At 31.0% G+C, this 10,098-nt stretch overlaps 1 protein-coding gene across 2 annotated transcripts; it reads left to right on the top strand.

Moving 5' to 3' along the window:
• The first annotated feature begins 3,508 nt into the window (after positions 1 to 3,508).
• Positions 3,509 to 9,829, top strand: LOC131147885 (DNA-binding protein S1FA-like). Of its 2 annotated transcripts, none has more exons than XM_058097524.1 (3): positions 3,509 to 3,647; positions 3,807 to 3,911; positions 9,328 to 9,829. In XM_058097524.1, exons 2-3 carry the CDS (start codon positions 3,858 to 3,860, stop codon positions 9,541 to 9,543), a joined length of 270 nt encoding a protein of 89 aa, XP_057953507.1. In that variant the 5' UTR covers positions 3,509 to 3,647; positions 3,807 to 3,857; the 3' UTR covers positions 9,544 to 9,829. The 2 variants fall into 2 exon arrangements, with proteins under 2 accessions (XP_057953507.1, XP_057953506.1); XM_058097523.1 differs by having other exon boundaries at positions 3,524 to 3,704.
• Positions 9,830 to 10,098: the final 269 nt, after the last annotated feature.

The raw sequence follows: 10,098 nt of genomic DNA, 5'->3' as shown, positions 1-10,098 counted from the left end.
CATTTTTTTTTAAAAGAAACATCAATCAGTGTTGTTGTATCTTTAATTGCTAAGTGTTTGAATTTAATTAATGTAAGATTTGCTTTTCAATGTAAGCTAAGATTTCACTGTAATTCTTTATTTTTACACCTAATATAAATTTTAATTTTCTTTAAATACATAATTTTAAATTTTAAATTGTGAAGATAAATTTATCTTGACAATAAATACTTAGAAATTGTTACCATTATTATTATTATCGTATTATTGTCATCATTGTCATTGTCATTGTCATTATTATCGTCATCATCATCACGGTCATCGTTAACTTAGGGCATGTTTGGAATCATTGTTGCCTTTTGTTTTATGTGTTTTTTTCTCCATAGTGAAGAAATAAATTATAAAAAAGCGTTTGTTTATGTTGTCAGCTTTCTGTTTCTATTACCGGTTTTTAGTTGTTTGCGAAAATACTGAAAAATCAAATTTTATGATTTTTAGTTATTTTGCAACCTGTTGCTAAAAATTTTAATATCTTGAAATAAATTTTTTAGATTAAATTAATCATTTTATACATTTTTAAATGCTAATCAAATTAAATGATTATATGAATTTAAATATAAGTAAAAGAAAAATGTACATAAATTTCAAAAATAATAATAAGCCAATTACAATTTTTTTTACAATTTTTCAATTGTCATGCCCAATAAAATTTTTATTGTAAAGTAAATTTTAAAAATAGAAAAATCAAGTAGAATAATTATAATAAATTTTATTTTTATTATAGTAATTTTTAATGTGTATTATTTGTAATTTTATTATTTTAATCATATTTTTATAATATTATTTGATTTAAACTGAAAATGATCATTTTTTAATTAAAATTTTAATTTGTATTAATTCTATAAATGTTAACCAAATAGATTGCTAGTTTCCAAATTTTAATTTTTGGCTCAAGTTTTTAGTTTTCGTTTTTGATTTCTGTTTCTCTAATTTTTGACAGCGATACCAAGCAACCCCTTAATTATATTCGATAAGATTTACATTTCACATTTATTACTTATTGTTAATAAAAAAAATATAACACTTCACATTGGGTTTGATTTTCTTTTGGTGTTAAGGATAGAATGCAAGTTTTTTTTTTTCTTTTTTTTGGATTACATAGAAACTCCAAGCTCCAGCCACCAAAGAGCTCTTTGGATCCCTTGGTGCGGCACCAAACCTACGGATCAGCGTCATTTGCTCCCAGGTCTCGCTGATGAGGGTAAAGTTCGGAATGAGGACTTAAATTTACGTTATTTTTTAAGAGATAATGAGAAATTAGAAAATAATGAAAAGTTATAATTTTTTATTTTTATTATTTTTAAGGGTTAATAAATAATTTTAAAAAAATAAAAAAATTAAGTTTAGTTTAAATTTTAAATTAAAAATAATTTATATAGTCATAATTTTTAAGAGAAACCCCTATCTTTTTTTTTCTTCAATTATCATTTTTATAAAAAGAACTTCAATTTACAAGTTATTTTATAATTGCAATATTTAGAAATTGTGAATTTATAATTAATTTAATAAATTATTTAAATTTAAAATTTAAATAAATTTTATAAATTTTTATTACTTTTTTAGAGAATAATAAAATACAAAACACAACATAGATGGGTAAAAACCACAATATTCTTTACTTAATAATAATATTTAAATATAGATATGTATATATGTATATATATATATTTAAAATAAATATATTTAGTAGGTTACATTATAAAATTTGTTCCATTTTATTCTATTTTTATTTTCTATTATTATTTTTATATAGTGAAAAAACATGTCATTAAAATTCTTAATCGCGGCTCTATGGTCTTGAAATCGAGAAATTATTAGATAGATTGGGTCTATCACATCATTTATAACCCAATCTAATTAAGTGATAACAAGGGCTAAATAGACCAAATAAGTAAATCCTAATCATTATTCCTTCCCATAATAAATTCTTGTCTTCTTAATTTCATATTTAAAAAATAAATGCATCTTTTTACCTTTTATGTATTTAAAATTTATATACTTTTTTAAAAAATAATAACATAAAAAAATTAGAAAAAAATTTTAATTTTAAGACATAACATGATCTTATTTACTTGAAGAAAAGATGAAAAATAAATTAAGTTACCTAATAGAATAGATATAAAATTTAGAGTATATGTTTACCCATATATATATATATATATATATATAAGTTGACATATAAGTAGATTGTAAAAATTTTTCTTTACTCTTTTGTTTTTTTTTGTTACATAGGAACTCCAGCCACCAACGAGCCCTTCGGACCCTCTGGTGCGGTATCAAACCTACGGATCAGCGTCCTCCGCTCCCAAGTCTTACTGATCAGGGTAAAGTTCGGATGCGGACACAGCTTCTGTGCATCAGTTGGACGTTCGGCCAATTCGACTCTCAGGACACATCTTCATTACCATCCACGGTCTCTACTGACTCACAAAGAACTCTCGCCATTCACGGTTCTCACTGGCTCACAGAACGAACTCTCACCATCCACGGTCCTTGCTGGCTCCGTGAGTGTATTTTTCTGAAATTGAACTCCCGATGCTCTTTCTTACTTGCTGATGTCTTTCCACCATGCCATGTCGTGGGGGCAATTTTTCTTTGCTCTTTATTATGTGTCTTATGGTTTACCTAATATAGAGATGCGTCAATGAGTGGGTGACAATGTTTTCATCCCTCCGATATGGTGCCGCCTAGATTAATTCAGAAGACTTACCTAAGTAGGAGTTATAAGTTATAAAATAAAATAATAAAAAATTTATTTATGTATATTTCCTAATGAGAAGCTATTCCAAAAGTGATTTTTAAAATATATATTATATACGTTCTTTTTACAATTATTAGGAAAAATATATTTTTTTATTATTTATATCATAATCTTATTGTAACGTGGCCCGTCTTAGAGATTTAAAAAATTAACTTTTATAATATGCTTTACAATTATTAAGAAAAATATTTTTATTATTATTTATATCATAATCTTATTGTAATGTGACCGATTTTAGAGATTTAAGAAATGAACTTGTATAATATGCTTATATTTTGAGATAATTTTATATTCCTTTTTTTTAAAAGTAATTATATATGTCTGATCCATAATACTCTGAAATATAATTTTTTTTTCTTTTAATAAATATGACTATGATATGTCACAACTCAAATTTTTGTTTTACTTTTTAGTGTGCTTTTTTTCTTTTAAAAATGTACAAATTTAAATACATAAAAGGTAAAAAGATATATTTATATTTAAATAAAATAGAATTTATTTTGAAAAGAAATAATTAATTAAGATTTATTAATTATATATCAATATTTAATTTAATTAGTATATGATAGAACGATAAATTATAAAAGTAACTTCCCCTCCACGTATTTATATTATTTCTTAAATTATATATTTATTAAAAGTAATTTTTTAATATATTAATAAATATAAAATTAATTTGTTATATGTCTAATATTTAAAATATAGCCAGGGGAATGCCCACGTGGAGGGGAGATCCCCGTATAATTTCCACATAATAATTTCTCCTTTAAAACGCCATTCATCTTCCGTTTTTTTCGCTGCAGCGGAGATCTCGCAAAACTGCCGTTCTTCCGCCGCGATCTCCGTTGTATGATCCTATTTCTCTTGGTGTTTCTGTGTCTCCACCAAATCTTCAGCTCAGAGGGTCGTAAATTGATTTGTCTTTGAAAATCTGCGTGATTTGACTCGTGGATTTCGTTTCTTTCTTTCTGAGTCTCTCTGATTTCTCGTTGTCGAATGCATGCAGTTGTAGGAGAAGCATTTTGCACGAGCGAGCGATTCACCTTCGCTTTTCGGAATGGATGATGAATTCGAGTTCGCTGATAAAGTCCCTCCGTCCTTTGAACGCATGGTACGCTTTCAGAGCTCACTCGATTCCCATCTCTCTCTCTCTCTCTCTCTAGCTTCAATTGATTGCTGAGGTCGTGAGGAAGTTTTGGGAATGGGGAAGAAATGAACTGAAATGCATTATTTCGGGCTCCAGAAAGCAAAATTTTCTAATTAAAACATCTAAAGCAACAATGTGGCTTGATCGGGGTAGGCGTTTTCATTTTTCAGAACTGTAATCGTAGTAGTCGAGATTCAGATTTTTGCTTTTTTAATATATATATATATATATATATATATATATATATATATATATATCCTCCCTGTGATTTAATTAAAAAGTAAAGAGGAACTCTGAGGTTTTATTGTGATTACTGAACTCCATTTTCATAACTATAAAAGGTTATAATGCTGTTAGTTTTTTTTTTGGTGGAAACCAATTAACCAATATGTCAGGTTCATGTTTTATTTTATGGACAAAAAAATACACTTAAATGAAAAAAAAAATATTTTTTTAAACTTCTAAAGAACCATACATCGATCACAATTTTGGGTAAATTATACATCACAATTTTTTAAATATTGGAGATTACTTTTATGCTTAAACATAGAATTGAATCCTTGTAAATGCTAATCTGGTTAGGTATAAATGTACATCAAAATTATGCACATTTTTTTGCATATACTTATATATATTACATAATTATGTAATTAATTACATTGTCACGCACACATGCGTACATAGTTAAGGGTTATTTTGTGGTTCATCAGAGCTCTCACCAAGTAAATCTTAGCTTCTAACCCAAATTATTAAGGATTCATCGCCACAACTTGATTGTAGAGTCCTCAAGATACTCGGATTTCTTTTACTAACTCTATGAATTTCTAGCTTAAAATTTTTATACATACATGTATAAATAAAAATGTATAAAAATCAATAAGCAATATGCATGTTTAATTAACTAACATATTAATTGTGTACATACCCCGAGACAAGGACAAAGGCACATGTATATCTCTGTATATGCATAATTATTTTATTAATTAATACATATCTATAATCATGTATATATTTACGTAGATATGGATTGATGTAATTATTTATATTTACATCATTATGTACATACATATCTAACACAAACGCACACACGCACACACACACACACACACACACACACACACACACACATATATATATATATATATTGGGTATGTGTTATAATTGCCACCTCAAGCCACCGGCAATGAGACCGTTGTTGCTACTCTCACAGTTGGGTATTGGAGACCTTAACGATCTCTCTCATTCCTCATTTTGATTAATTACATGAGGGTAATTTGCTATTTTCACACATTTGAATTAGCATAGCTTGACAGTGTTATTCTTTTCATAATTTTGAGTTTCACAAGAGGGTTTAATGATCACAATAAAACGATAGGAAGACTCAGTGGCTTACTGCTTTTTGGTTAAACCACAAGGGGGTTTATGGGGATTTTTTTTTCCTTGCCGTTCTTTTGCAGTTTTCTCAACTACAAATTGGAGGCCACAAAATGGACCTTGTTTTTCAGTTCTTGAACCTAATGTGGGTTTTTTATGATTAATATTGAGACTGAATTAGCACATTTTTTAGCCATGCAATCCATATTTAGGGATGTGGGTTTTTACTAGATGGAAGAAATTTGATATGTTGAATCATTCATCTAGTTTGTTGGTTCCACTGCGGGCTTTGAAATCCCAACTTGTTATGGAGTAGGATTTGTTGTCAAAAATAGTGCAGGGGTGGGTCTGTGTTGAGGCTCTAGACAAGTATGAGTTGGATTATAATTTTGATGCTTTTGCAATGAATGAATAAGCCAATGATCTAGTTGTTGTAAATTGTAAGCGATAGTCAAGTTGGTAGCTAATAAGCGGAAGTCAAGAATAGGAAAAAAATGTGTGTAGTCTATTTGGGCTATTCATTTTCCACTCATGGACTAGGTTTTTATTAGACATTCTAAATTATGACTAGGTTACTGGAGTAAGATGTGTGTTTTTATTATAGTGACTTATATGGGTGAAATAGACAATGATTAGGGATGGGACCTGAGTTAGCGAAGTCATCATGGAGCAAACATTGAAAATATATGATCTGGGTGGAGTGCCCTTCTAGTCTCTGTACTTTTTGAATGCAGCATGTCATCAATATAGTTACTTATTTAACAATATTACATGTTCATTGCACCTGTTATTACTGCCACTTTGGGATTTTAAACTCTGAAGACAGATGCAGCTGTACTAGGTGGAGTACCTTTGAATACACTTAACTGTTCATAATTGTGCCAAAAAAAAGGAAAGAAAAAGGGAAAACTGTTTAGACCTTTTTTATTAAAATTTTAGTTTATTAAATTTGATTTTGAGTTGCCTGTCATCATGACTGTTCCTGAAGCCAAGTAAATGACCTTATATCTTGCATGTTTTCCATGAATCTCAGTTTGAGTTCGTTACTTGACTATACGAATAAGATGTGTGTTTTTGACTTTTTTTTGGGTAAATTTACCTTAGCCTTCTCGGTCCTTTATATAGATAAAGAAATTTGCGTGGCAGGGCTTTGAATGTTTTTTGGCGACGAGAGTTTGCATCCTGGCTAGTTCTTGGCTTCTGCTTGTGAAGGTGGACTCTGGTGAGGGGGTAAAGAGGAAGGTGGAGTATCAAGGTGTTTTGATAGCAAATGATGTAGAACAGCTATCAAGAGCAAGAAGAGAGAGAGGAGAGCGAGAAGAAGAAGATAGATGGGGGGAAAGCATTCAGTTAATTCAATTTTTAAATAACTAACCTGTTTGTACGGGACAGAAACATTATAGTTTAGGAAAGAGAAAAAACTAGAAAATCACAAACCCACCCGTAAGACACCTACTTGCAAACAAATCCCACATCAACTCAAGCTTAATGAATTAAATAAACGTAACACATTTGGGCTTTAGACCCAACAAGCCTTTCAGCCTCCATGTCAATCCATCCCATGGTTGGCTTCCCACGGTCCCAACATATGTCAAGAAGTCATCTGTGCTGGTCCACCCACATCACTTGGTTAGTTGTTATACGATATTCTGTTGACTAGCAACTCCCTTGCGCTTATTCCATTGTCCTTTTTGTTTATATTAATACAAGTAGAACCTTTACCATATTCCATTTTGCCTTGATTTCTGCTCACATTATAGCTTGCATATTTGTTTGTTACTTGTAAATATGGTTGCATCTTGCTAATACATAGCTTGGTTGTGTGGATTGGTTTGTTGTTCACACTCACTTAACGTTCTGCTTTCAACAAAGAGACCACAGTGGTCACTTTGACAATTGGCATTGCCTTCCAAGAAACCCAAAATTTGGTAATTGCCAAGATAACTTTAGGTATCTACTCTCCATAGGCTTCAAAAACTAGCCTTCAAGACTCATAGACACAATAGAGCGTTTCATTTTTTTATGGACTTTGGGTGTCCTCAAAATCTAGAAATTGGGATTCAACTATATGAATGCATATGCATACTTCGTCTCTGCATGCATGTCGAAGAATTATGTGTAATAAAGACATGATGCCTAAAGAGCATAATACACATGTCTAATAAAAATTTATCGTAAATAGAGGGTGATGTATGGGATGCAAAATAATGTTACATGGCATGTCTAAGAAAATGCATATTTTATAAATTTTGCAAAATTTTCAAATGAGCATATTTATAAATTTTTTGAATAAACATTTGTGTGTGTATGTTTGTGATGGATTCTTTATCCAATTATAAAGTAAGGAAAATGTTTGTTTTGTGTATTATGATTCTTAAATAATAAAATACTTGCAAAATGTTGTGCATAAAGCATGTGCATCAAATTTATGGTTATAGATTTTGTAGTGCCTTGTATTGGTGTTCGATAAAATTGAATACTATGTTTTGTGGGTGGTGTTAATCTTGAATTATATAGAATTGCATTTGAATTTTTGTAGTTCAAAGCATATGTAAAATGTTCAAAAAATTGAGAAATTAGAGCTTTTGGTAGTTCATATATAGATTGTGTGGTACACGCGTTTTTTTTTTTTTTTGAGGAATGGTCCCATAAATATAATTTATAAACTTCTTTGTAACTTAGGTTTGATACAAGCATGCATAGGACAGGATATTGTTAGCATTTAAAAGAGCATTATGCATGTGTTCTATAATTTTTGAAAGTTAGAAAAGTTGAATATTGTAAGGATGCAAAATGTTGCAGAAAATTAAGTGATTTGTTAACTAATTTCCACTAACCTACTTGAATGAGTGCTAGTTCTAGAGTTCAGAAGTCCTTTCTTATTGTACTACAATTTATGCGAAGTGTTATGGGATGGTAAATTAGATTAGAGATCAATTTTCCTTCATTAGTACAACAATCATTGAGGAAAAAAACTCTACCTAAATATTCAGAAAGATGATGTAAAATAAATAACAAGAAAATTTGGAATGAAATATTTTAGGTTAATGGGACTAAGAATGAGGAGGATCATTGTTGGTACAAACAATTGGAACAAGGCAGAAAGGTGGAGTAGTACAAGTAAATTTTTGGGGTAAATTACACCAAAGCCCACTCAAAAAACTTTGCCCTTTGCATTGCCGAGATTACAAGCGACTTAAATTTATAATGAAAATGTCAATGATGAATATTGATGAATATGCCCTTTTGTTCACACTTCATGCAATTTTTTCCTTCAATTTTAAAAGCACATTTCTCATGCTTTCTTTGCCTTCAATAGGGCATAAACACCCGCTATGATGCAGTGCAAAGATTTGGTTAATTATAGAAAATGGCTAAACATGCGCTTGATATTTTTTGTGTTTCTGCTAGATATTGATAGAAGGCTGTAAAATTTAAAACTTTAGGATTCTTTGTTCACTTAAAAAAATTTTGGGGATATAATGTGTTGCTCTCAAGGTTGAGGAGAAAAGGCGGGTGGGGGTGGGTTGTAGTTTGTCCAAAAATTTATGATTGCTGTTGAGACTAATAGGTCAAAAATGATTTATGTCACAATAAAAGACATGTTGCCCTGTGCGTAAGAGATATGGTAAGAACAATGACTGAATATACACATAGGTGACTGGAAATAATTGGGTTGAGGTTGTATATTATAGAGTTTTGGTTGAGAAGACCTGCTATATACTCAGATGTAAGTGGCATGAATTTTAATGAAGTAACTGATAATGATTTAAAACCGCATTTGGCATGGAATGAATCTGTATTTTTTTCAGTTATACAGGTTTCTGGTCTATTCAAGTTATTGGGCACCTGCTCAGGGTGTTATGGTTTCTCATAGGGGGCCCAGTTGCCCCCTTCTACTGAATGTAGCTACGCCTTACTTGTGCATGGTCTGCAGTGCAAGCAAAGGTTCTAATACTTTTATTGCATAATGCTAGTCTTTTGTTGGCTGACTTTAGTTTGGCAGGGTGATGCGATCAAGAATGCTGAAGCCAAAGGATTTAACCCTGGATTGGTAGTGCTGATTTTTGTTGTGGGGCTACTGTTGATCTTCTTTGTCGGAAACTACATGCTGTATACATATGCACAAAAGATCCTTCCGCCAAGGAAGAAGAAGCCTGTATCGAAGAAAAAGATGAAGAGAGAAAGGCTTAAGCAAGGTGTGTCAGCTCCTGGAGAGTAAGTGCTGTTGTGGGCAGGACGCCTGTGCTCGGTTCTCTTATTGTGGAACTACTCATCTCTGAGATTTCTCAGTCTCCAAGTCAGTCTTAACAATATTATTTAGACCATCAGCTCCATTCTGTTGATTTAGGTACTAGAAATTTGCCTTCTCTCTCTTGCGCTCTCTTGCGCGCTCAAGCACAAACACACTGGTATGCAACACTAGGCATTATTACGAGTAACATAGGAAGGACGACCATACACAATTTCTCAGTATATCTATCTATTTTGTGGTAATATTTTCCTAATCTCATTGGCCCATCAAGAAATTGTTTGTGTAAACATTGAAATTGGTATGTGTTCGGGAGTATGGTGACCCCTGTTATGCACTGGAGGAGATTTTTTCCAGTGTTCATCGAACTAATAAGGGAACTAACCCCCACATGACAGCTGAAGACAAAATGGTAAGAGGATGTGTGATGGTAAAACATGAATTTCTATTTTACTTGATGATGGGAGGGCTTGCAGAAAAAGGAAAATCAATGTTAATTCATTTGAGTCTACAAACTATTGGGTA

Source organism: Malania oleifera, chromosome 2, assembly GCF_029873635.1.
Source record: "Malania oleifera isolate guangnan ecotype guangnan chromosome 2, ASM2987363v1, whole genome shotgun sequence".
In the NCBI taxonomy this organism is placed as follows: domain Eukaryota; kingdom Viridiplantae; phylum Streptophyta; class Magnoliopsida; order Santalales; family Ximeniaceae; genus Malania; species Malania oleifera.
Note: the sequence above shows the minus strand (reverse complement) of the source record. Positions and strands in the feature narration are given on the sequence as shown.

Bases quoted from the DNA above. Each gene is read 5' to 3' on its own strand.
- LOC131147885 (XM_058097524.1), top strand. From the start codon at position 3,858: ATGGATGATGAATTCGAGTTCGCTGATAAAGTCCCTCCGTCCTTTGAA. The intron at 3,912-9,327 runs GTACGCTTTCAG...TTAGTTTGGCAG, and splicing joins CTCCGTCCTTTGAACGCATG to GGTGATGCGATCAAGAATGC.